At 34.9% G+C, this 27,974-nt stretch overlaps 3 protein-coding genes across 4 annotated transcripts; 1 reads left to right on the forward strand and 2 right to left on the reverse strand.

Annotated features, from left to right (window-relative positions):
* Positions 1-146: 146 nt before the first annotated feature.
* On the forward strand, positions 147-26,646 carry LOC126874241 (ankyrin repeat domain-containing protein 12). Of its 2 annotated transcripts, XM_050636020.1 has the most exons (8): positions 147-1,107; positions 2,709-2,906; positions 13,757-14,014; positions 21,899-22,032; positions 23,275-23,781; positions 24,036-25,097; positions 25,180-25,635; positions 25,874-26,646. In XM_050636020.1, the coding sequence occupies exons 1-8, from the start codon at positions 984-986 to the stop codon at positions 26,051-26,053; spliced, it is 2,919 nt and encodes a 972-aa protein (XP_050491977.1). In that variant the 5' UTR covers positions 147-983; the 3' UTR covers positions 26,054-26,646. The 2 variants fall into 2 exon arrangements, with proteins under 2 accessions (XP_050491977.1, XP_050491987.1); XM_050636030.1 differs by lacking the exons at positions 147-1,107; positions 2,709-2,906 and adding an exon at positions 13,009-13,293.
* On the reverse strand, positions 10,450-12,805 carry LOC126874297 (uncharacterized). The gene is made up of 2 exons (XM_050636165.1): positions 12,326-12,805; positions 10,450-11,176 (listed from the first exon to the last, which is right to left on the reverse strand). The coding sequence occupies exons 1-2, from the start codon at positions 12,456-12,458 to the stop codon at positions 10,530-10,532; spliced, it is 780 nt and encodes a 259-aa protein (XP_050492122.1). The 5' UTR covers positions 12,459-12,805; the 3' UTR covers positions 10,450-10,529.
* Positions 26,138-27,843, reverse strand: LOC126874302 (transmembrane protein 70 homolog, mitochondrial). The gene is made up of 3 exons (XM_050636178.1): positions 27,531-27,843; positions 26,968-27,327; positions 26,138-26,892 (listed from the first exon to the last, which is right to left on the reverse strand). Exons 1-3 carry the CDS (start codon positions 27,636-27,638, stop codon positions 26,644-26,646), a joined length of 717 nt encoding a protein of 238 aa, XP_050492135.1. The 5' UTR covers positions 27,639-27,843; the 3' UTR covers positions 26,138-26,643.
* Between the last annotated feature and the right edge of the window lie 131 nt (positions 27,844-27,974).

Raw genomic sequence — 27,974 nt, forward strand, 5'->3', positions numbered from 1 at the left:
ATATTTTATTAGCTGAGATATATCATTCTTATCTCGACTAAAACAAAATCATCTCTATCATTCTTTTTGTTACAATTTTTTACTGTTAATCAAATATTAAACTGTCTTAATACTAGACTGCGGATTTTTATACATTTAAAGAAAATTTGAAGGTGAGAAAATGCATAGAATACATACATATAAAAAATATATTAATATCATAATAATTAAATATTATAGTATTTAATAAGTAAAAAATTTCTCTACATAAATCCAATTTATTAGATCATATTCCGAAGGATATGAATTCACATAAAAATTCATAATTTACTAATTACTAGATTGCGGGCTTTTATGCATTTATACGAAATTTGGAATTTCAAAATTGCGCGGAATGCACATAATATGAGAAAATATATGAATTGTCCAAGGTATAACGCTCTCTGTAATACTTGGTAGATAAAGCAATTTTCTACCGAGATTCTACTTCTCTAATAAAATTCTCAAAAATATAAATTTAGCTAAAGATCCGCAGTTTACTAAATATGTTGATTTGAATATTGGCGCGATACACGCTACCGACAGAGATACCAACTGTAAATACAACACAAACGTTGCGTCATATTGCGCACTGTGTTCCGAGTAGTGTGTCGCGAATCTCGTTTTCGAAAGAAGCACGCACACACATGCCGCGTCGTGAAATCAAACCATCGGCCCGGGAAACAACAGTGCATAAATCACGAGCGACAATTCACAGTGTTCGTCGAATGAAAACAGTTTTGGCGCGTGTGGTTGCGTACGTGTCGCGTGACTGTCGATTCACGTATCTGTGCGCGCTCGGTAGGTCAAAATGGCGTGAACCGACTGTGCGATTTTAGGTTATCTCTGCTCGTGACAAACCACCGCAAGTCTAGAAAACAAAGACGTCTGTCCGTTCCTCAGTGGTATCCTTTCTTTCGAGAGCTCACCGAAATCCTCCACGTGCGTTTTCGTGTTCAAGTTACATGAGTTATGAAGACGGAATGCCCGCAGGCGGTAACAGTCGTTTCCGCGGTTACCCAGCGCGGATGTCCGAGCGACAACAGCTCGCGCTTCTTCTTCAAATGACCTCCCAGGAAATAGCATCAGGTGAGAAGAAGGAACACATTATCAAACACAAGCACATGCACAATTTAATACTCTGATGAAATACATAACACATTGTCGATGGTCAAACAATAACGCTCCATGTGATCCACCATGCATATACACCTTTTACGCTGAACATCTTTCATGCGTTCGGACGAGTTATTTTTTATTTCTTTTTATGTTTACACAGGTGTACTTAGTTGACAATAAAATTCACCACAACGTAACTTTACGTTACTTTGTACATAGGTTAGTCGAAGAATGTACTTGACAGCTGGATTACTTGTTTGATCGCGAGTTTACGTGTTTATTTCTTTATTGGTACACTGATAAGTAACACTCGCGCGAACTACGCAGTTTTGTACCTCCCGATAGGCACATAGTTTTCTGCTGTGTATTGCTCATTTTATCGAAACAAACTGCAATGCGAAATCGGGGCTAGTTACTTCGCGCGAACGAGTTTTGCCCGCCTGTACTTTCCATTCAGGCCTGCCAACCACGTAATTTTATGTTAGTCGAGTTCCTGCGGTTCTGCTGCGGCAAATAGCGCCTTCCAATTTTAACAAAGGAAAGAGAGAGGGTTATGTTAATGTAAATAATTGACGTGCGCACGAGTTCCCGCCATAAGAGAAATGACCTGACAGCAACACCGATTGCCGGTAACTTGTTGCAACTACAATGTGCACTAGGAGGCGTTAATATGTATATTCATATAGGTAATGTAGCTACGCGACTGTAATATGTAAAACCGTAATTAAGAGTGAATTCAAATGACCGAAGATTAAACGCTAGATTTAAGATTAAGTATTAGAAACAATGTAATTCATTTAAACTTTTAATTCTAAGCACACTATTTTTATATATTTGTTAAATGATTGTACATTTAACAGTAATTGTTACGGCCTATAGACTTACGAGAGGCTAAAACTCGTTTTTAATAAAAAACAGAAAGAAAGTGTATATATAACGTAGCTGATCAATTCCATTATTTTGTACGTATTTGGCATTTTCCAGTTTACATATCCGAATTTTATAACATTTAATATTTATTTATTAATAATATTTATTAATATTTAATAATATTTATTTTTCTTTATATATTGAAGGGACACTTAATAATATATTCAATATTTTTTTCAAGTAAATAGACGAACACGCAAGGTAACGTTATAATAATTAAATTGCAATGTATGTTTTTTTCTATTGGTTATTATACATGGTGGTTGGTAACTGGTGGTACAAGCGGAAAGGGGGTGATTCTACGTGAAAAAAGAAGTCGAAAATATAGAATAAAAATTTTTCGTTCGAGGCTGTTTTCGAGAAAATTGACTTTGAATTTTCGCTCTGTACGCGTGCACTTTATCATGTCCCGTTATAACGGATCTCACTGTAGATCGTTGTCTCGATGGAAAAATTAAAAAAAAAAAATTTTATTCTATATTTTCGACTTCTTTTTTCGCGTAGAATCACTCCCTTTCCGCTTGTACCACCAGTTACCAACCACCCTGTATAGTTTACAAGCAAGAGTTTCGTGTGTTTCGCGTTACATGATTTAGCAAATGATGATTCATAAAAGATCTAACTCATCTATTTGTTTTCAGGCGGAAATCGAACAGAGAACACAACTGCATCAAATACTACTTCAAGGTCATCATCATTGCAACAGCGAGGATCAAAGGGCCGCTGGACGAGCAAAAATGGGGAATCGGCAGTTCAGGCGTCTATCAATCGTAAAGAAGATTTTCGAGTGCGGCAGATGCTCGTGAATGGTTATGATATCAATGCTAAGGAAGGAAATGGTAAGTAAACTACAGTTCTTTTGTTTTTCACCCCACTTTTATTTTATTTTATTCTATTTTATTTATAGACATATAATCCCATATCATCCCATTTTCGTTCATAGCAATTTCAAACATAAACCCTATAGTAATCGTTATAACTTATAACCGTATTTCTTGATGCTTGTATTATTATTTCTAACGTCAATGAATAGCAATTAGCTTTTTCTTTGATATATCCCGTAATACGATGTACTTATGTTTGCTATTTAAAAGAGACGCAGTAAGTAAAAATCAATCGTTAATTGGTATATCTATATTTTTTAATATATATATATTATACGAAAAATAGTAAATTGTATATTTTTAGAATCCGTATCTAGAACCCCTAATTAGCTTTTTTATGTATATCAGAAAGGAAAGAACGATTCTGAATTGACGCCATATGGTTCTGAATGAGAATCCAAGCTTCTTATTTCCCCTTATATGTCTAAAATAGTTGTTTTAGCTCTTAAACATGTAAACTTTAACATTAACACTTTACCGATTCTATAACTATATCTCTCACTTTATCTCTTCCATACACAGTACATAATTATAGCGTGATAGAAGCCAGAAAGTTTTCTTTTAAACGAAAGACAACATTGTCGGGGTCGGTCACCTCCGTTCGTTCTTGTGTATAGTAGAGAGTAGAGTAGAGATTCTCGTCAATAAATGAAAGCGACGGTGCACGACCTTCCTAAACGCAGGAAGTCAGCGGGTCCGGGTTCATTCATATACAATCCACCTTCGTTGCTCGGCTACCCTTTCTCTGTCCCGTTTCGTCCCATTACCCTTTAAGGTCGAAGAAACAGATGGAACAAGCTACTTACAAGGCATAACTAACAAGTTTTTTCAGCTTCTTCTTTCCATTTTTCATTTTTTTAATTAATTGTTTTGAATCATAATGCATATATAAAATATTTTCCCATCGTTGTACTTATTTTAATATTCATGATTGATCATATATTAATATGAAATTTTGTTTTACCATATAAACATAGTTTCATGCGATTATAAAAATTTAACACGAGTGTGAAGCGCAAACTTTAATTAAGAAATCGTGAAGGCTTTAAAACGTATTAATTTTTGCTATTTATAGCAGTTAAATATAATGCATTTCAATACCGAAATAAGGCAAGTAGATAAAAATATATTCTGGTTATTAAATGTTTTATATACTAGATGTGTTCACGTCACAAAACAGTAATCACCAATCAGCATCATATTTTAGTTGATCAGGTGTACAAATTAACTAAAAAAAAAAAAAATGGGGAAAGAAATATTTAAAAAAACTGCATTGATACGAGCAACCATTGATACGATGCCCCTTCAAATAATACGCAAGACGAACAGCACGCAGCTGGTGCTAGATTCACACAACGGTTCGCAGGCACTGTGGAAACTTTTGCGAGCAACGAACTCATCAACGAGCAGCGAATACCGTTTAGAAAGCAATACATATATTAAAGGGCTTATTTGCGAAAGATCTGCTTATATCCTGCTCACGAGCTTCAAGATCATTACAACGTTGCCTCCATTTAACGAACAGTCTGCGAGCAGCTCGCGAATTGAGTCGTTCACAGGCCAAAGTGGTTAATCTCACTATAAACAATTTTTGAAATTTTAGTGTCAAAGTACTTGTGATTATGTTATGCTTATCTTTTATAATTTTATCGATTTTCTTTACTTTTTGTTTTGTGGAATTAAGCGATTTGGTAAATAAACGCCTGACCTGTTTGTGTACAGTCCTAGCAAGTGTGGATTCGGCATTAGGAATAACTCCGTTGGTCACTTTCCCTTTTAGCGTATCTTGCGTGGTTGCATAAGTGGGCTCCAATCTCCGACAAAATTGAAACTATTCCATAACGCGAAGGTCGAATTTGAATGATGCCGTAGGCCGTAGAATATCATAATGTTATAGTGGAAGTGGAGAGCGAATGGTGAGTCAAGTCGTAAGCTCACATGTACTTACGTGTACCTAATACCTACCGTGCGAAGACAATGTCTCCTCGGCGTAAGATACCTATATATATGTAATAGGGTATTCACCAACACTGTAGTCACAGGTGCACGACATCCTTGTTGTTCAGGGGTTGCGGAGGGATGAAACATCCAGCGTTGGGCTTGGGAGGGGCGGCAGACAACTCTCGTACAGATCAATACTCGAGACAGGGCCGCACTGTTCCACATAATTTTTCATCTCCGATTGCTATAGGTCTGGGATTTTCGGCGTTTATATTTTAGACAATATTTAAGGGTGGAATTGTATTAGACGCTAAATCATATTTTCGGAATGTATAATATTGGAAGAAAGTATTCGATAACTGACTTTATTAGTATTTTTTGTATTGATGACGAATATTGTAGTTTTGTGTTAGAAAATGATACAAACTACCCGATAGTTGATTTGATTATAGTTCCTGAAAATTGATTAGTTTTAGTACCAGAACCTATATATTAAAAATATCTGAATGTTTAAGGTAGGACAAATATTGCGTATATAATTCTCAATTTTATAATAATAATGCTACATATAGCTTTTTGTTTTAATATCAAATGTACCACGTTCTCTCTCATTCTCTCTCTTTTTGCCCCCTGTTTTTGCCCTCTCTTTTTCTTTTGGTAATATTAGGAAGATTATTTGACATAAGAACCGCAATATATGGCATGACTTTGAAGTTGATGATAAGACTTGAAGAATATTTCCTTTAAATGTTAAAATTATTTAAAACAATTTTTAGTAGCACAACTACTGAAGAATGTCTCCCTGGAAGATGTTCTCCCTCAGATTGTTCTCAATTAATTAAAATATGCAATTTCTCTTTACAATATTTAATATAAATTTTTTAAGTGAATATTGGTAAATATTAACTGAACATTTAAAATAATGTTTATAATGGGACGATTTTTAATTACAAGATAATGTACAAGAAATTCATTCTTTTTCAGACGAGAAAAGTTATATAGCTATATATAGGGAATCATCTAGTTGTTAATGCTTGAAACGACAATAATAAATGACTTCGTTTACCCAGTAGTAGAATAATCATTTAACAGATATAATAAACGAAATCATAAAATAGAATTCATTTTCTTTTGAAATATCATAAAATCGTATTACATTTATTTCTTTTTTTTGGCTCTTATTGTAAATTTTCTCCTTAAATCTCAACAATATATGCAAAAAATGATGAAAATCATAAGAAGATTCAATATCTTCATGAATATTATAATCTATTTTCTGAAGTTGTACCATTTTGTGAAACAATTCACTTTCCTTAAGTGTTTTCACAATGGTGGTCATTTTTAATGAAAGTTCGGCCCTGGCTTACCTGCGAGACGATGCCGACGACAAATCCAATGTTTCCACAGAGAATTTCGAACTCGGCTTTAAAGCTGAAGATTCGGTGTACCGCTGTGCCGTGCCATGCATTCTTGAGGAAGTAATCTTTAATACCAGTGGGCGTTGGACTCACGTATACAAAGATTATATATAGTCACTACCAATATCTACTCAATATAGTCATTCATTTATTTCGAACAAAACTCGTATATAATTTTCTGTAACTCTATACACGTGCATACATCGGAAACATCCTTTGTTGGTATGTTCTACCTTCATTCCTCGCAAACTCGTATATAATTTTCTGTAACTTCTTCATACATATATACAAACATCCTATCTAACGCTAAAAAGTTCAAATGACATTTTCGCATACACAATAACCTATTGAAAAGGTCAACGTACTAAACGCAAAAGATATTCATACAAACGTCAATGATACGTCAAAATAATGCACAAGTTAAAAATATTATAACATGTGTATATCCAGGAAGATGTATGTATGTACAAATGTACATGTACGTATATATATAGAGCTACGAGAACTGATTTTTATCCGGATCTTTCGATTTTGTATAGCAGCATTCGGTCTTCCGTATATCTCTATTATATGTATGCTTTTATGTATATATCAGGTACGAAATGTCGTGGAATTTGTTACTCTTTCTTGTTTTCTTTTCTTTCCTTTCTTTTTTTTTTTCTTTTTTTTGAGATATTTATGTCGCCGTGTAAAATTGACTAAAGTTTTGAAGTAGAATCTCCAGTCAGTAATGTAATTAAAGTGAATGCAGTTTTCATCAGACTGGTCAGAGAAGGAGAAGGCGGTATCGGGCGCCGCCCGTGTCTTAAAGCCGATATACCACTCAAGAAATGACGGGCTTGTTTATCGCGACGTCGCGTCGCGTCGCGTCGCGTCTGTTCCGAACTTATTTTCACTGGTGGTAACCATATGTGTTCTCTCACGAAAGCAAAATGACGCCATCTGTGCCTACGTGACACCTTTTCTAAGACATCCGCGAATTATGTATGTCGAGATAGTATGTACATGAAATCTTTTCGTCACGCTACATTTCGAATAGCGAAATATCAGATGTCTGATTATTCTCGTCTGCTGCAAACAATTTTAGAATGGGAACATTCGTTTGATATGAATAAATATCGTCCCGTTATAAGGAATGTATTTAACAAGTTGTTGAAAATGAACACTGCAAAATGAAACCCGAACTATTTCCCTGTTTTTCACACATTAGCCTCGTTCTGTAGTTCACTTCTCTTCTTTTTTCGGAATTAACGTGCTCGCTGAACGGATGGAACCATTTAAAGTGACCGCAAAAGATTACATTTCTTGGAAATTAATCGAAATAACAGAAATATTTTATTCCAAATACATACTTCGAAAATCATTTCGAATATATTGAGTTTCTTTTTATGACAATTATTTATTATATTATATTTATATAATGTAATATTACATATATTATACATGCATATATATACTATATACAACATTAAGTTCAAGCAATAGATTTTATTTACAACATTTATAACTTAACTCTCACTCATCCTCTCATTCTTCAAAGTAATATTATATATAATATCATATATTATTATATTATATTTTAATTATTACTACAAATTACCTAATATATGATAGAAAAATGTATGTTTCATTGCATTCTAAATTCGACATAATAGTGCTCCCCTCCCCCTTCTTAATGCCTAGAATTCTTAATCCCAAAGTCACACAATGTCCCACCATATATGTGTGTATGTATGTACCCCAAAAAGGATCTGAATACTTGAAAGAGAGAAAGAATTTTGTACCCTGATCCATAATAGTTATTAGGAAAATAATTTGAGTATCTGGTATGCCTTGACCGATTCAGTTTAACCTGCAGTAATTCCTAATTTCGAAGCAGATGTTTCTAATGAATCATTCTATAGAATTTAATACCTTATTGCCAGGTATCTCAAGCGCGTTTAATGTCAGGTAAACGAGTAGTACTATACTTTCATTGCTTTAATGTCATTCTATATAAAAATTTCTAATCAACGAACATAGACAACGCGGTATAACTATTGCACGATCCTTGCATAATCGAAATTATCACGTTCGTGTTTATCGCAAGATCACATCGGCTGAAAATTTCAAGTGCGAAACCTTGAAAAACGTTTTCCTCGCGATATTAATCGTCCAAGGATTTCTTCTATTACCTCGCACGCCATCGACTGTTCAGTTATTCGCGTTTTCTGTTTCTCACGAGCGGTGGGGATAAAGCATTTTATCGTTCGTTGAATGTCAGACCGTTGATAAACAGGAAATGTGTTTTACCAATGAAACACGCGGTGTGAAAGGAACGAGAATAAAAGTCTAGAATCTTGAAACACGACGAGTTCCATCTTTGCTCGTAAATGGCCAGCTTTATTCTAACGGCGGAGATATCGATCGGGAAGAAAACCAACGAATGTCGCAACTCCTCGACAAGGATCGTACACTAGTCAAGTTAACATGACAGTTCACAGGACGTTCAGATTCGAATCTTTTTGTGAATACACTGAGAGAACATCAATTACTTGAAAGCATCGCATTTTTTCCCTTTGTCTAAATGGAACACACAGATTCCTGGAGACGCTTCTATTGGTTATTATTCTTCTAGAATTTAATAATAAGATTACATTCTTTCCTTTAATTCCTTTTTAGCTCTTTACTTATTTATTTTTCCTTTATCTATTCTTTTCATAAATTTTTTTTTATAACAATATGTACTACATATACTACAATATGTAAAAAGTGTAAAAAATATAATTTATTAGAAAAATTTGTGTTTGTAATACTTAATTGAACGTTTAGTTAAAATTTTAGTAATCATTCATTTTATATTATTACATAATTGCTACTATATTAGAACCGTACCCACGGTTTTGTGTTAATATTTTTAAATAATTGAGGATAGGGAGAAAGAGAGAGAATTAGAGTAGCAGACAAGAATATAAATATAATAAACGAAAATTGGTAAAGAATATAATATGCAATAATTTAACTTGCAATTAATTGCAATATATCCCTCTACATGGGCGATCTATTTAGAAAAACATTTACATACTCCTAAAAAATAGTATATCCTCTGAAATATTGATAAATTTGACTTTTCACAAAATCATTCAATTAACGTTTACCGGGCTATTTACCAGACTACGTACATATATACTTGATACTAACCACAACGTGAAAGGAAGAGATAAAAGAGGTGGAACTCGATATTATAAAAATGTTATTGTCTTAGACTTTCCTGCCATTTTTGTCATATCTGGCAAACAGTCAAGTGGTTCGTGATACTCGAGATAATTAATCAGAAAAAAATGCTAGAAAAAAAATAAAGCGGTCACGACAATCATACTAGTCTATCGCCTTTAAAGTAAACGTTGCTTTTCATGTGTGCAAATACCCTAAGAGCATGTCTCGTCCCTCTCGTATTCACTAGTAAGCCACACGTCGACCAAACATGCCAGTCTTCTCTCTGAGTCTGCCCTCATCAGCCCTCATGGCAGTTTGGCATTCTACCGAATCACGTTTTCACTTTTTCAACCAGTCTGTACTTACTTTGTTTCCTATTTCCTGCTTCCTTTCCCATATCTCATTTGTTCATCTCTCCAACGCTTTACAGACGTAACGATCGTAAATATCGCTGATTTCATCCAACGATTTTAAAAGGTTTGTTTTTGTCGATGGCGACCCTTCTCCTGTTTTTAGAAGACGCACACGGCCATCTTGATTTATTGCACTGGTCACTAAGGCCGGTTTCACACAGAAGTATGCGTATCGCGAGCTGCGTACCGTATGTATGTCGCCATGTGTTTCAATGTTTTATCTGTCACCTTCGTACGAAAAGTACCTATCATTGCCAAAATAAACAAAACGAATATGTCTATTCAGTATCTATCATATGTATACCTCTGTGTGAACCCAGTATGAAAGCTTCGTAACACTTATGTTCTGTCTTATTAAAATAAATAATTCGCAAAGTATTCAAACAGTTAATGGATGATGAAGAAAAGACCTTCCTACACATCAGAATGTCTATGCACGATTTAAATGTTCTTTTAGGGAAAATAGAAAATTCCACGAAAAAAACAATACAACTTTCAAGGAAGGTATAAGTCCAAGAGAAAAGCAAGCAGTATGTTTGAGGTAAATCTTTTTATTAATGAAAAGCATATAAAAATTAAATTATTTATCTATATATGTGCGTCGAATTTATTTAAGTGTTGGTTGGTTGCTGTGGATTGATCGTTTGTAGTGACTCCAGTGTACATGGTGACGGTGTGGGTGTTGAAACGGCTGATGAATTTAGTGACTCTGATGAAAAATGTTGGCGATTTGTATTGGAAAGTTCTTGTATTTGTAATTCGGATATCACAGAGGAAACGCGAGCTTTAGCTATTATTTGATTGTATGGTGATAGTTTTTTAACAGTTAACGCTATACTTTTAAAAAATAAATCTATGTCGTCCATAGTTTGTTGTTCTTCATTTACGGTCCTATTAGTATTACTTGAAGCATAATCCATTAATACTGCTGTTGCTGGTTCTCTTTTCATCTTTCTTCTGAATGTTTCTATTGGTATGTCGCTAACTTTAGAAGATGATGATCTTTCTATTAAATTGCTATTGTCTTCTGTCGTATTGACGTCATCCAGTTCATCATTAGATTCGTCACTGACGTGTACTTGTACTGAGGTAATAGTTTCTCTTTCCTTCATATATGGAATCAAAAATGACATTTCATCTTCGTATCTCCATTTTCTAATTTTATTTGCGGCTTGTCCGCTTTTTGTATCTTTCCTTTTCCTTAGTGATCTGCGAAAACTATCTCGCAAACTGTTCCATTGTTTTTTGCAATGTTTAGCTAGAATAGTTGAAGAAAATTAACAACTATCGTAGGTGTCATAGTAATTAGAGCTAAAATATATGCTGTTTTCCAGATTTCTAGCGACCAGTGATTCATAATTTTCGATTACCGATTAGGCCATACTGCTGTTTCATTTATCATATATAATTGAGGTTTACAAGGCAATAATTAAATACCCTTTGTCCACAGTATATCGCTATACTCAATCAGGTTAAGTGGCTTACAATAACTGATGAATTTCGGAAAACGGAATTTTCTTAATTATATTCATGCTTTAAGCGAAAAGCATATGATTATTGTTACATCACCTAACAGCGGGTTCATTTTAATTGCAAAGAAGCATTTTCTATTATCTTATTAGCTTTAGTAGATGCCAATTATAAATGTATAGGAGTTGATATCGGATCGTACGGAAAGAATAGCGATGGCGGAATATTTTGTAATTCAAAATTAGAAAAATATATAAGAAACTTAATGTACCGAAGCGCCTCGTAATATTCGAAACCGTAACTCGATAATGCCGCTAAGTAGCATTATAATTATCGGCATCCACAAGCGAGAAGAGTGTCAGAAAAATATTTTCTGAATTTTAATGCAAAAATTCAAACTATACCAGGAAAAAATTCAATTAAGTCCAGAACATGCGGATAAAATTATTACTCAACGATCTATATTCTACACAATTATATTACATCTCACAATTTTCAACTATCAGCTGCGGAACCTTTAGGAAGAATTTCGTCTTAGCAAAATTTTCCATTGCAAGGTGTTAGTAATATTTCTATAGCGTCTTATATTAGAGATACATTTAAGGACTTCTTTAACAATGAATTTGGAAATATTAAGTAGTTGCATACAAAAAACAAATTATAAAGTTATGTACAGACAGTATGAGGCTGACCCGTGAGGCTGCCTCATGTAATAACGTAGAATACGCGAGGCAAGCAAGCGAGGCAGAGTACGCTGCAGTTACACTTTCGATAAAGTCGTCTCAATCTTCCATACGCATCTAAACGAATCATTGACTCTTCCCGAGGCAGTCTCGCGAGTCAGCCTCGCACTCCCTATACATAGCTTAAGATGTAAGAACACGTGGATAATATTCATTCCACTAGGGAAAATAAAATCTGATTATACGTTACCTACCTGGTTCATTTAGCATTTTTCCAATTTCTTTCCAGGCAGCATCCTTTTTATCATTATCACTATAACTTTTATCTTCCTGATTGTATAAAAAACTATAGTACCTGACTAATTCTATTAATTTTTCGTTGTGCATTATAAAATATAGATAGATTACACGTTCGTCCACTAGCAAGATTCTGCCTGAAATAAATGCATGTCAAGGTGAATTTATGTTATCCGTTCAGACACGGAACGGTTACGGCACGGTTCCGTTCATGACTGGTGTGCTAAGCGCTGAAGCGCAGAAGCGGCACGTGAGGAAATGCTGCCACCGACACTTGTGCAGATACAGGATATAGCTATAGGATGTGTCCGCCTTCGTATACAGATATCATAGCGAATACAGCCACATGCTTTTATGCAGTGGTGACTGTGACCACCGTCTTGTAGAGCGCACGACTGACTGTGTCGTTGGCGGGATCAGCCCGCGTCCGATTGGCGAAAAAGAACGTTCTTGGCTCACCGTTGGTGGGGGGTCGCGGGGAAAGGCGGAGCCAATCGTCGACATAGCGACGCAACATGGCCTCTAGTTCGCGAGGGGCCGTGTTCGCGTGCACGTCGAGCACGTACACGTACGGACTTTCCCCCGGCGGACCGACAGATGTCGCCCTGACCGCCTTTGAATCGTCAAGATCGGCGTGACAATCGGTCTTGCAAGAAAAAAGGAGATCGAGAAAGAACCTGTTTATTGTAAAAAAAAAAAAAAAAGAAAAGAACGTGATCAAATATCAGTACGGTCAAAAGCATTTGTGGGAATGAGTTGAAACAGAAGATTTAGCATTGCCTATAATATCAAGCTTTAGAAGACACTGAGAATGATGATAGCTCATCCGTTACATTTCGAAGCATCGAAACTTTTGTTGGATCTTTCGAAACCTTTCCTCTCGAAAAAGGAGTCATTTCTTGCCAATTAATTGTCGTTTAATCAGGTGTGTTGTGCGTTGTTATAAGAACTGTACTGTGGTAGAGCAATCGGAATTTTGTTTAGACATGTACACACGAGATTGTGAAGATACTAATTAAATATCTTAGGGAAGTGTTGAGAGTGTGTGTATATATCGAGACTGAAAATTTGTGCTAATTTGTCAAGTGTCCTAATTGTCCATATCGTGTTGACAAACTACGTAGACCTTAAATGTAATGAAAATATTATTCTAATAGAACGAAGGGAGAAGGAGAAAGAAATGTTACTTCCCTTAGAATGTTGATCAAATAATCCAAATATTAGAAATTATTGTGTACATTCTACCAAACGTTTACCTTGAACCACAGTTACATTATTCCTATATTCTGTATTATATTTTATCGACGTCTAGACATTTGAAATGTTTGAAGCAATTTTTGGAAGAGCACGCCCATAAGCTTTTATTTCTGTTTTATTTGTGACTATAGATATTACAGGTGTGAGTTCACCTGATGAAAATACAGCAATTGCCCCTGATAGCCCATGCTCTCCGGCTGAAACAAGCGCATCTGCGCCGTCAAAGGAACAAGAACAAGAGCAACAGCAACTGCAGATTTACGATCACCATTCTCAATTTCAACAACAGCAGCAACGTACGACCGGAAGTGCGCCAGCCGCTGCACCGCACGTTGCTGAGGACAGTGGAGCCCCCTGTGAGATGCGGAGGACACCACCGCAAAATAAAGGTGAGTTTATATGCAATCTTCTTATGCACTGATATTATTTGCACAATAATTTACTAAGATTATAGTGTACTAAAGTACTTAGATAGACAGATGTTTACGTATTTATGAAAAATCTAGATACAAAATGCACAGAATGCATATAATATATAAAATTATGTGAACTTATTAAAGTTTAATATTATTCTCTGTTTAAACTACATTCCTTTAGTTGTATTCATAAAAATAATATTGTATAAATATCTATGGATTGTTAATAATATTAGTGAATTGATAAATGATAAGTTGTCGGACAACAATTAGCTGGCTTGTAATTAGTACAATCACTTGTAGAATTTTACTCTATATTACTAAGTTTCTTTACACAAGATAATAATTCAAATTATAATTTATGACACTTTGTAAATAATATCAGTTTAATTATGCAAAAAGGCCCTGATATTATTTTTTTACTACTTTTTAAAATTGAAGTTTAATTCTTACATGGAATTCAATCTTTTCATGCATGCTAAGTTCTCTCATAAGTACTTTTATATTGAATATATCGAAAAAAATGAATATTTTTTAAATATATAAAGTAGATGTGCAAATAATTTTAAATTCAATTAGTATACATATGTAAGTATACATTAGTAATACATATGTAATCACATCCACAGTAATGTATGTTTGACGACATAATGTTTTAGTTGATAATATTATTATTTGGAATGCTTTAAAATGATAATTTTAAATAAATTCACAAAAGTCATTTTCATTATCTAACAATGTAATTAATACAATTAATAAAATGTTTTTATATTCTTTATCTTTATTCTTTATACTAAAAAATAAAACGATTAATTAAAAAGATATGTTAAAGTTAAGAAAAGATTTCATGTGTTCATACTTACTAATATTTATTTATTGATAACTACTAATGCATTTTGCTGTATCGTTTTACCGATATAATAAAAACCGACTTTACCGACATAGCTCTTAACAAGTTTCTTTTTGATAAATGTAATAAAGACGTAAAAAAAAAGAAAACATAGTTAAAAACCACACGTTACAACAATCTTATATTATATGTATATTGAAGTTGATAATTACATATAGAATAGATACATTTAAAAAGATGATGCAAAAATAATCTTTATTTTGTTTATATATGTTTTCTTTTTTCATAAAACAACCTTCAGAAAATTTTCATATAAGAATATTATTTAAATTCCTAATAAATATTTTCAACTGCGAAACTGAATTCATAGCCGGAAAAATAAAGAAAGTAGACAAATCATTTTGCATTCTGTATTATTATACAAATTATTCAAAAACTGAAGATAGAACTACAAAACAGAAAAATTTTCCATTTATCTCTGTTACCATAACATCAGAGTATCATGAAAAATTGTCCTATCGGATGCAATATGTACTCGGTGCATTGTGAAACACATACAAGATCGTGGCAATTAGCAAGATTATTCTTTTCACCACACATAAGCGCATGATAAATATTTAATACGATCGTAACCTATCTATACGCGCGTGCGCGTACAATGTGTATCGCTCGTATAGCTTATGGACACGCGTGAGCGTGCAATCACTACCGATCGGTAATAATAGCGGGCGATGCAGAAACAGCACTTAATTAGACGTGACATTCCCCAGTAGTGACGCGTCGGTATCGTGCGCGCGATGCAGTGCCGCGCCTGGTAGAAGTTGGTCGAGACGGAGACGCGGCGACACAGTCGCGAGCCGGTTCCTCTCTCTCTTAGCTCTCTCATCGTCAGTGTCTTCGCTCTAGCGCGTTGTGTGGGAGCCGTACGAGTGGCAGTAGTGTACACACGCTGCTTCGACGGTTACTGAACTTCTCGTCGGCCTGTATACTTTTTGTATTCTACGCTCGATCGTCACATTGTCCTTTTTTGCCCATTATATTATTCCGCGATTATCAATCGAGAATCATTGTATCGTCAGGAGCCGTATTAGTTGGTGGTCCGTCGCGGGAGCAGGTATGCGCTCGTGGTTACGTTTGTACACGTTCGAAACACTCTGGATGCCATCGTTTGATCCAAAAGTACCGTTACCAGCAAGTACCGTCGACCACGTGGCTTAGCGCGTGTTTCTACTCTCTTAACGTGCGTCGTTCCATCGAGTCGACGTCCCGTTTACCGACGACATTCGATATCAACCTAGAAAGAAGCGTCAGTCGCGAACCAGGAGTGCTGAACCTTGGAATACATCTCTTCGCTGCTGTTCTCTTTGCTGTCGAACGAGAGAGGGACAAAGGCAGACTTGTACGAGGTGAGAGAAGGGGGAGAAAAAGAGGGAGAAGGTGAGAGAGCGAGAGAAAGAGAGAGAGCGCACGAGCGAGCGAGCGAGCGAGCATGCTGACTGGCAAGTACATTGGACACGTTTGCGCTCGCGGGCTGCGTCCATCGACACCACTAGGGTGATCGTACCTCCGAAAGGGGTCTGTGTTGCAGTTATTGCAACAGCGCACCATTTTCTAACAAGCTACCTTGGGTTATTTACGTCTCGTTTGTCTTTTAATTCTGTAATCGGAAACCGAATTTTTGTATTGAATGATTTTGGTACAAGTATACATTTTAAGGTTCAGAAGTCTAAATGATTTATATTCACAATTAATAATTCAATATTGTGGTCATCTATGTTGAAACCGTGGCTAACGTAAAAATCGTGTCAATATCGCATACCTTTTTGTCTCTTTATCTTTTTCTTCTAAAGTCAGGAGTTGAATTATTATTTTGAACAATTCCGGATAAGATACAGGTGTCTAAATCAGTGATTTTCAATCTTTTCGAAAATTATGTTTGGTACAAGTAAGGGCATTTACACCGAATAGATTTTGTTGCACTGGTTGTTGTTATCACTTATTTATTTGACAGTGTAAGTGACTAAATACATAATAATAAATGTAATTAACTTATCACATGGTTTTAAGTATTTCCGCGGCATACTGGTTGAAAATTTCTGATCTAGATGATTTATACTTGTGATTAATATTGCAGGCTTCTACGTCGAAACCGTTAACGCAAAAATCGTGTCAATATCGCAGTCTTCGCAGTTTATTGGTCGTTAACAAAGTCAAATCGAAGACTAGGAAATGTTTAACCGCGACAATTAAACGTACGTGCATAGCGAGGAACAAAACCGGTTGCGTAGTTTGTCTCGTTCATTTCGCGGAACATGTTGGAAACATGATATAGCATGTTCGCTACGCTCGCTTTCAATGTAGCTGAAATCTTTTAAACTTCAGCTTAACGATATGCTAATCTTTCGCAATAGGAACTGACAGATAGTCCGTAGGAGGAAACAACGACATTTTACAGAGCAGTATCTCGGTTGACCTTGATTCTCGTTGTAACATTTTGTCATTGAGCTGATCGATAATTGGATTTAGATCAGTACTTCGCTAGTCGATCGGCCATTACGAATTGTTCATCTGCAAATCTTGTTTTAATCGCGGTATAATAATGTTTTCAAGAACGATAATATGTACATACATTTTTGCGTATATATATTTGTTTTTTTAAAGCAGAAAGATAGAAACAATGTTATATACTTATGCAAGACGTTTACGTTTAATTGAATTAATTGAAGTATTATATATGTATTTTGTGTATTATATATGTATATGTAGGTATATATGTATATATATGTATATGTGAAGTATTATATATAATTTTAATGCAATGATTTGTGTGGTATGTCAAAAGATAATTGTCATCGATTGTACAATTATCTTTGTTGCTACAAGTTAATGAACTTCTCCTGCAAACGATATCCGATAAAACGCGTTTCGTTATCGGTCAAAAAGGGTATGATATCTTCATTCGTCGGATAAAAACTAACTCTCGATTTGTGTTTTGCAAGGTCAGGAACGAAAACGAACAGAATAAACGACTTCTAGTATATTCCTTCAACGATATATAAAACAATTCCGCGTGTATTTTATAAATCTTATCTTTTCAGCTATCTCATCGATTTTCAATATTTGATCTGTCGAACGTTTAATATTATAGTTAACTTCTCTTGCGCGTGATTACGTTTTATGGAAATTTACATGTTATTCTGAGCGCGTGATATTTACATAATACATGTATTTAGCGAATCGTGAAATATAATCATCTCGATTAGTACGACGTGATTGATAAATCGTCTCGCTCGATAGCTTTTTTAACGTATTAATGATTCACTCCCTTGAAGACAGATTTCTTCTATCGCGCAGGAAGTGGGAGGGCGGAGCGTATATGTGTACATATGTACATACACACTATGAAATAATATACGTTGCATTCCGAGAAGCACGTACGTCGGATACACTGTGATATTTGCTTATCGTCGTTTCTCGGTAAGAAAGTTCCATAAATATGTAATGCCTTTGAGAGAGATATAGGGAGGTCATAAAATCGGTCAGGTGTTAAAGTTTACATGTTTCGAGAATGAAAACAGTAATTCGCAACATACGGTGGAGATAAAAAGTCCGAGATTTCATTTAGAATCGTATTGCATTAATTCAGAATTACTTCTCCTTTTGTAATGTATCTAGAAAGATTGTATATATATAGCACGCAATCTGGAAAACAGATTCTGAAATTGCACAATTTGCTATTTTTCATACGATGCATAGATTTTATTAGGTCGAATAATAAGTTCGTTAAAGCGCGCGTTAAGTGTTATTAGTTTCATATAAAAGTTATTCATTTAGTTTAATTGTTATAATTAGTTTACTTATCCTATTTATTTATAAATATATGTATCTATCGTCAAAAATTCAGATTTATGAGTCTTTATAATCTTTAAACAATTTTTTATAATATTCTGTTTGAGATTTGGAATGGCTGTCCGTTTATGACTCGGACAACACATATACCTGTTTTGGGAAAGTTCGAATTGCCTACTTCCCCAAGTTGTAAACCTTACGACGCGGACCTCATTAATCCGGCTCGAAGGACCAATATGTTGCGAATTCTCAACTAACAGGCAATCAGTCAGATTGTAATAGATCGGTTAATATCGCGAACCTTGAACGACATTAACGCTCAAGGTGTAGATAAATTAAATATATCAAGTAGTAGTATGGTTTGGTTATTTATTTGCACTTTTTAGTATACAAGAAGAGATTAACGTTCTCATGAAGACTGTTGTAAGATGTTGTGGATACTGCCACCAGAAACTTCGTTTCGTCCTTATGTACTGATTTTTCGTCCCCGGGTTTTCCATGATTTAATTGTGTACTCTCGTGGGAGCATATCCTCTGCTATTGCCACGTGTTTACCTTTTACGTGACCCATCGGGCACTTAGGGTGTGTTTTAACCTCTTAATGAGGTCCGCATTGTAAGGTTTACAGCTTTGGGAAGTAGGTAATTCGGACTTTCCCAAAAAAAGTAGATTTGTTGTCCGAGTAATAAACGGACGACCACTTCAAATCCCGAACATATTCTTCAAAACGCCTATCCTAACGAAAGGAGAACTCAGTATAAGGAAATTTTATATATCAATACGCAGATGATTTTTGCAGTCTAAAATTGAAGGTCTTCTATAAGATGGGTAGGGTTTTGGGTGCGGTTATTATCAATCGATGTCGCTGACTAATGGTTTAATATACAATCCCGCTATATTTATGCAACAACCTAACATTGTGCTACGTGCGTAGCCGCGACACTAGCGATAAACATATTTGTTTCAATTTCGATCGATTAAAAGGAGCATCGACTAATGTGAAGCGTCACTATGTGCCTACTGTGATTCGAGGGTATTGTTTGTAGATTCCAGTGGCGGAACATCACGCGATAATTCATGTGAAACATAATAAGGCTTTTTTTTAATTACTCGGGCTAAAGATTGTTACAACTTTCAATTTTCAAGGCATCTTTACTGGGCATGCGTTATGAAAGTAACGTATAGAATTCTTCCAACGCGTAATAATAAACAAAGTAATTTCCATTTTAAATTCATATTTTTTATTTCACCGTAAGTGGTCGCAAGACCTTCGTCTTCCGATCTACTAAACGGTTTAAAAACGAATCAGAATACTCTTTTCGGCCGATGCGATCAAGTCGAACGGAATTTTCTAAAGTAATTAAAAAGCATCAAGGCATCTGTATACGGTGAAATCATTTCCGTGAATCGTCAGCGTTGTAAGAGGCGGCGAACAACTACGAATTCATTGACTAGCGAAGTTGGTGTATTTTGGGATACACTATTCGCAAGCGCCAAGTTTCATTGGCACAATTCCCTCTTCCGAAAGAGCGAGAGAGGGAGAGAGAGAGAGAGAGAGAGAGAGAGAGAGAGAGAGAGGAAGAAACATGGTGCAGATGGGAGGGGGAACTACGATCAATGACCAAACGAAAGAGATCTTAATAAAAGTACGATGCTATTTAGAGATTATCTTAGAGTGGAATCGATATTAAACGTGCAACGTTTTCATGCAATTCGGCATAGGTATTGATCCTGAATTCTGCAATTATAGAGTGACGTTCGCGTTAACTCGTAGATTTAATTATATATTGATCGAGAGCAGTGCTTGCGTCAGCATCGCTTTCAACATTGCACGGTATCCTAGAATCTCTCGAAACAAGCGTTCCATGAAATCACCGGGACAAGCCTCGTATTATTGCTACGCCACGGAATCCGTTTTCCCGCTCGGCTCGCGAATCTCTCGGGCCAATTCCGCCCGTTAAAATACGATTATGTTGGCGAACGTAATTGTATCTCGCGATGGATCCTTTCGTACACCTAATGAACGTACGCTTGTCACGTACACTATAATTTTAGTATTCCATTTGCGTTTGCCACTTAATCGAGGTATTCTGGCCTTTGACTCTCTAACTGAGATAGTCCGATCGCTAAACTTTACCGACTTCTAACGATCTAACCTTCACCATCAAATCGTGCAAAAGTCCGAAAATTATCCTACTCGATGATAAATTGTTCTTGCTCTGTAAAATGCTTTTGTAAATATTGATATGCGTAATACACGTTCATGTACATACAAAAGTGAGATTTCTGAACAACTAATTTATAGGAACAAAATAATTAACACGTTGACTGTCACGATGACAGCCATTGATCAATTTTATCAGCTACGTTACTATTTTTTTAGAATGATAAATAAGATAAAGATAAGGTACATTTCGTGAACTGCAAAATGTTCAACAACACGAACGACCTGAGTAACATTATTAAAAAAAAGATGCGCAAATATGATGTAATATTTCGCAAAAATTAAATGTTACGGTATTTTAAATTATTTCGACTTCCAGGGCAAAATATATAAAATATATAAGGCGATGTACAATTAATCAATTAACTAAAATAAATAATGAATATATAAATAACTGATTACTACAACACGACAGAAATTTCGAAAATAAAATACTCGAAAGATTAATCTCGATTCCATCGGTCGATAAATTTCGCTTATTGTACTGATCGCGTACCGCAACCAAGCGAATAAAAGGTTTAATATGGCATGCCTTCCTGTAACGCGATCGTTCGGTTAAAGGCCACTAATGAATCGATCGCGGATCGGGATGCCCCTCACTCTCCTCGAGGAACTCGTTCTCCCGGGGGTCCCTGTGATTAACGGCCGTACCCTCAATGATAGCAAGCAGCGGCTCATTCCTCTCTGGATCTCTTACCATCTTTGTCCTTCTTTCTTTCGGATGGTTTCCTCCTCTCCTTTTCACTTACCTTCTATTTCGTCCTCTTCTTTCTATCAATTTCTTTTTCTCTCTTTTCTCGGTTCCTTCAACTTCAACCATCCTCCATCTCTCCCTCTCCCTCGATGCCAGAGGAATACTGGTTTCGTGGAAACTCATTCCCCTGCTATTTCGTCGTTGTTCTTGCAATTAACCGGCATTTTCTTTTATCCACAGTCGATAGATCGGGAACCGGGCAGTCTGGAAGCTCGCCGAGGGTGACGCTTCGGCTCAACCAGGTGCGAGGAGCGAGGGATGAAAAGAAAGGAGGGGGTGCTACTAACTCCCGTCAAGGCGGCATAAACGCACAGGTATACATATGTACATACGTGAATATGTACCGGGGTGTCCCGGTATTGATGGTAATCGGCAACAAGGTGATTGATTCTATATATATGCAGGAATACAAATAGAAAATATAGAATAAGATATAACGCTTCGTTTAAAACGAGTTTGTAGATTTATCGAGTATAGTTGAACTTGGCTGATTGAATCGGATTTATTGGATAGGAGTTATTGTATCTGTGAAAACGAGTCGAAAATGTAGAATAAAATTTGTTCATAAGACTCTTTGTTTCAGAGACACATAAATTTGAAAATTTATCAGACGTGTGTACCGGGCCAATTCTTAACTGAATATGTTTGAGCTTTATTTTATTGAAAATGAGACCTTAAATCGAGAAATTGTATCCCAAATTTTTTACACATTTTCACATTTAGAACAATCTTCTGCCGATTGTTTACTTCTAGCTAATCGGTAACTAGCCAGATTCACATATGCTAAACGAATTTTCAATGTCGATTTTCCGCGAAAATAAAACGTCAAATGAAAAATATTTATCTTATATTTCCGATATATTTTTTCATATAGAATCACCCTCTCGTCGGTTGTATCATTAATACTGGGACACCCTGTATATGCTGGTGTGTGTGTGTGTGTGTGCGTGCGTGTGCGTGTTCGTGTGCGTGTGTGTGTACTTCAGTACTTGATAGGTCTCTTCGATGAAAATCTGTGGTTTGGAACGATCGTTACGAATAACGTTAAATTTTTATGTTTACGAGAACCTGGGACATTAAGAAACAATCGTTAATTCAATTTAACTGACCAAAGCAATCACAGGAGCTTCGATGATGTATAAAATACATAGTACATAGTTAAGACTTGTTAATAGGAATTGTATATAAAAAGAAAAACACTAACCGATGTACTCAATAAATATATTAGTGATGTTTTTTACTTAATGTTCTAAGTTTTCGCTGACACTTAACGCAAATTAACTTTGCCACTCGTTTAAATACGGGTTTGTAAAAATGACGTTTAAAAGATGCGCATCGATTAGCGAACAGTACCGAGGTCATTGTTAAGAAGTATGACGATAAATATTATACTTACATTGGAAATAATGGAATATACGATAACGTGTAAAATGCTAACAAGCAAAAAAATATTTGTATTTTACAAATTGTACGTTATTTGTAGTAACGATAAAGAATATGTATGATTTGCGCATTGCGTCAAGAAATTGTATCATTTTTTAAACATGCATTTACAGAATCAAGGTCAAATGGAAACTTCGTCGAAGACGTCGTCAAACGTCTCGTCAGGGACCGTGAATGCCGTCTCGGGCTCCAGTACCTCTGGAAACACATCATCTACCGGTGACAGTGGCGACGTGTATGAATTCAAAAGTTCGAAAGAGCCAACACCAGTTAGGGGTGCAAGCTCGTCGCCGAATCCTAATCCCGAGAAAGATAAAGATGGTAACAAGTCTGCTAACAATCAAGGGAGTCAGAGTAGTGGTAACAACGTGTCTACTGCTGGTAGTGCGACAACATCTTCTGGTGAAACAGCGACCGCATCGATTACTACCGATGATGCTCCTGCGGTTTCAGCGTCGCCTTCGTCTAAGCGCGCGTTTGAAAGCGACAATGCGGAGGAACAGGACGAAGAGATTCGTCGGAAGAAACGAAAAGATTCAGAACCTGCGAAAGAAAATTTAAAAGGCACCACCACTGGAAGACAAAGCACTGGTAGAAATTCCGCTAATACTGGAGAAAAGGTTTGTTTATTATTATTAGCTATAAAATATATAATTAAACTATTTATATAATCGGCGGAAGAAATAAATGAGAACAAACTGAAATCATTCGTAAATTGATTACTGTACGACAAAATGTGTAAAATAAAATTTATGATGCTAAGAGGTATATATGTATGCTGCACATTCGTTTCTTTTTTTTTAAGATAATTGTTTAATGATGCTGTAATTAGTAATAAATTAATATTAAACTAGTATTTTTCCTTTCTTTGTAGTGTACAAAGTCGGGAAAACAAGGATCTGGCGCAACATCGAGCAAGAACAATCAAAACACAACTTCGATTAGTACGGACAGGAAAAGTCCAAGTACTTCTTCAATGGCAAGTAGTCCAAAGCCTTCTAATCCGTCTGGTTCAACGATGAGCTCTAAAACAACAACACCAGCACCTCCAGAATCCGATGGTGAGGACGATCGGTCTAAAGGATCAGATTCCAATTCAGCTCCTAAAGTACCACCTTTGAAGATAGTTATTCCACAAAGTACTACGTCCGAGCAAGAGCAGGGCAATAGAAACGGAAAGAGCACATCTAATAGGAGTCATCAGTTGCCCTATGTAGTTGCCAGTTCTAACAGTAATGATTCAACGGATAAAGAACAGAGTCAATCCACTAGTGGAACAACGAGTCCTACAGAAAGCGGAAATAATACAAAAAATGAGGATAAGAAAGATTTCAGTGGTGCCTTACACGGAGAAGAAAGATCAACGCATCACCAAAGAGTGTTGAGAAGTTCACATAGATCCGGTAATGGGAGTAATGGATCAGCAACCTTGAAAGAAACCTCCTCTTCTTCAGGAAATGGAAGTTATTCGAACTCGTCTCCATTACCAGTAACTACTTCGACGGATCGTTCCAATAATTCATCACCACAACAGAGGCATCATTCACCAACACCTGAAACTCCTGGTTCTGAATCGAATAAAAATACCTCAACGGAAGTCTCAAATTGCGGCACGACTTCGAAAACAAACATTATGACAGAAAAATCCGAGAAAAACAACGAAATTAGTGGAAAATGTCAAAAAGATAGCGGTACCGAAAATTCTGAAAATACTTCTACTACTACCTCATCGACGACGTCAAATGTAGGCACTCCGGCACCACCGGTTGAACTTCATCCTAGAAAAAGAAAAATGAAACCTAATAAAGAAGCACAACAAGCTGCTACCGCTGCCTCTAATGAAGCATCTGAAGCAACAAATACGGGTCCAGAAGTTCATCCACATGACCAACCAATTACTAATTGTTATCAATTGTTTTTAAATATTAGAAAACAGGTTCGTATATTTGCCGTTTTTAATATATTTCAACAATTCTTTTTATAAAAAATATATCGTAAGTACATTTTCTCTCTTTTAGATTGAACGAAGGAGAAAAGGCCTTTTTCCAGTTCAACCAAAACCACCTCAAGGGTTTAAAGATTATTTAATGAATCGTTGTACATACGTGTTAGCTGGGAATGCAAATAAAGAGCCCAACGTTAATCCTCCGGTTGGATTGCAAGGCGCTATGAAGGACTTGTATATTGAACAAGAAAAAGAGAGATATCGTCTTAGAATGCAGCATGTTGTTGAAAAAGAAAAGCTAGTTTTGTCGGTAGAACAAGAAATCCTTAGAGTACATGGCAGAGCTGCTAGAGCTCTAGCCAATCAATCCCTTCCCTTCTCTGTTTGTACGATATTAAAGGATGAGGAAGTTTATAATGTTATTACTCCAGAACAAGAAGAGAAAGATAGAAACGCAAGGAGTAGATACAATGGTAGATTATTCTTGAGTTGGTTACAAGATGTAGATGATAAATGGGAGAAGATTAAGGTAAAAATTATAGCGGTTATTATAATATTTATACCTGAATTATATAGATTAGACAACTATAAATATATATATTGTCTTTAATTATTCAGGTTAAACTAATTCATGTTACGTAAAAACCGACTGATAATCTTTTTTCCATGAGTATCAGTTTAATAAGATGTAATACATTGATAAATGTTCTATTAAATATTGATTTATCTAAGTTAGGATAAAATTAAAGAAAAAATTACTATTTTAGGAAGCAATGTTACTCAGGCATCATAATGAAGCGGAATCATTACATGCTGTACAAAGAATGGATTGGGAATGGAAATTAAAGGAAGTTGGATTATGTGAATTCAAAGCAACACCACAAATAGAAGATATTCATGTTCCGATGGTGCATGTTTCAGATGACTTCGATTTACTCCCAGCTTAGTGTATAGTGATTACAATTGACTCGAGACGTTTCGCTCATTCCTTTGAAATAATCTCGAAGGATATACATAATTATAATCTGTGATCTCTTTAATAATGTATTTGCCGTTCTTGCACGGTTACCAGATTACATTGTACTGCTCTTAAAACTATTGTTACACAAGGAGGCTATATTTAAAAAACATTTGACTCTAATTAGATTATGTATTACATTATATTTATATTTTTAACTAACTTTTCAAAATTTATGTACCACATTATATAAATTATTTTTGTTTATGTTTAATACTTAATATGTTTTATTAACGCATTATATAATTAAAAGGATGAACACATAAAAATTATATCATCAAATGATTTGCAATATTTTACAAATTCAATAACTGTACAATCTCATACGTTAGTAATTTGGTACTGTATCTTTTAATATACAGTCTCTCGTAATAACGTATATATTTATTACGTTATTAATGTAAATATATACGTAATAACGTATATATTTTGTACCTAGCAACTTATATAGTGCTTTTAAATAATGTATAAAAATTCAGACTAAAAAGCCGTGTAATAAATGAAACTATACTTGTCAAATTATTTCTGTTCTTCATTTTTGTTTCCCATTGTTATTCTTTTATCTTGTGGTTGATTGATCGCAGTAATACGTAATTGCTCTACTTCAAAATCTATTGGTTTGTTATAATTCATAATAATTTTATAATGTTTGGGATCTATAAAACAGTTTTCATCAAAAAGCAAAGGTTTACCACCTGCAAAACAGGTTGTAAATGATCCTGTAATTTGTGTTTTAGGTTCAGTAACATCATTTGGAGTAAATGTTATCTGTAATATACAAATCATAATTTTATACAAAATAGCTTAATTAAGTAATAAATAAGTTTAAAGAGACATAAATACCTCTCTTTTTTTGCAAAGAAATGAATATAATTTGGCGGTATACTTCTTTTCGTTAGGATAATGATACATTTCAATTACATATCTTTTTGTTAAGAGATGTATTAAAAGAGGACTACTTATAGTAAGTATATTCAATAGTGCAAATAATGTTCCTACACTTATTGCATTATCTTCTTCTAAAATCTTCATGTAAATAATTGGTTGAGAAATTACTGATACAACTGATGATAACAAGGATATCATTTTAATATTACGGACTTTATTTGTTAATATTCCATTGTATATCATTTCTCTTTCACTAGTGTTTCTTTCACTGTGTTTATCAGAAACATGCCTTACTTGCAAACATGGTATAAATTTCTGTAACATAAAAAATATATATTTCTGTGTTACTTTACAAAATAAAATTTGTATTTTGAAATGTCATATAAATCATGAAATAATATACAAAAAGGTTATAAATATACATAGAGTGAGAGAATAATTAGAATAAAGCTTATAATATACATATATTCATTGATAACTTCATAAAAATAAAATACTTCTTAAAAAGAATTTCTAACCTTGACGTTTCCGCATGTATAATACATAGACGTCCGTTTAAATGTAATAATTTCTTTCATGAACAGTTTCCTTTGGTTTAAAATGCAACTCCGCAAAAGTAAAGTCATGGTTAATAATTAACTGCAGTTTATTTTGGATTATTTAAATTATTTAAATATACAATAGGAATGTTATAAAATCGCCATGAACAGAGAAGCTTCAAATTGTTCATATATAGAGTGTTCAGTTTTTTCCGAACAACTTGCAGGAAACAAATGAAAACAAAAAAAATATTATATAATACGTAAAACTATGAAACATCAACAAAGTTAGAAGCAAATGTCAACTATACGATACAAAAATAACTATAAGATAAATTAATGCAATGAATTAATAACTTGATTACTCATTTAGAGCAAAATTTTTAAAAAATCAGAACGTAATAAATTCCATATTACATTGAT

Source organism: Bombus huntii, chromosome 2, assembly GCF_024542735.1.
Source record: "Bombus huntii isolate Logan2020A chromosome 2, iyBomHunt1.1, whole genome shotgun sequence".
NCBI classification, from domain to species: Eukaryota; Metazoa; Arthropoda; class Insecta; order Hymenoptera; family Apidae; genus Bombus; species Bombus huntii.

Coding starts and splice junctions, on each gene's coding strand:
- LOC126874302 (XM_050636178.1), bottom strand. CDS start 27,638: ATGACTTTACTTTTGCGGAGTTGCATTTTAAACCAAAGGAAACTGTTC. Junction 27,328..27,530: donor ATACATGCGGAAACGTCAAG/GTTAGAAATTCT, acceptor TTTATGTTACAG/AAATTTATACCATGTTTGCA. Junction 26,893..26,967: donor TTCTTTGCAAAAAAAGAGAG/GTATTTATGTCT, acceptor TGTATATTACAG/ATAACATTTACTCCAAATGA.
- LOC126874241 (XM_050636020.1), top strand. CDS start 984: ATGAGTTATGAAGACGGAATGCCCGCAGGCGGTAACAGTCGTTTCCGC. Junction 2,907..13,756: donor CAATGCTAAGGAAGGAAATG/GTAAGTAAACTA, acceptor TTGTGACTATAG/ATATTACAGGTGTGAGTTCA. Junction 23,782..24,035: donor CCGCTAATACTGGAGAAAAG/GTTTGTTTATTA, acceptor CTTTCTTTGTAG/TGTACAAAGTCGGGAAAACA.
- LOC126874297 (XM_050636165.1), bottom strand. CDS start 12,458: ATGCACAACGAAAAATTAATAGAATTAGTCAGGTACTATAGTTTTTTA. Junction 11,177..12,325: donor AAAAATGCTAAATGAACCAG/GTAGGTAACGTA, acceptor CAACTATTCTAG/CTAAACATTGCAAAAAACAA.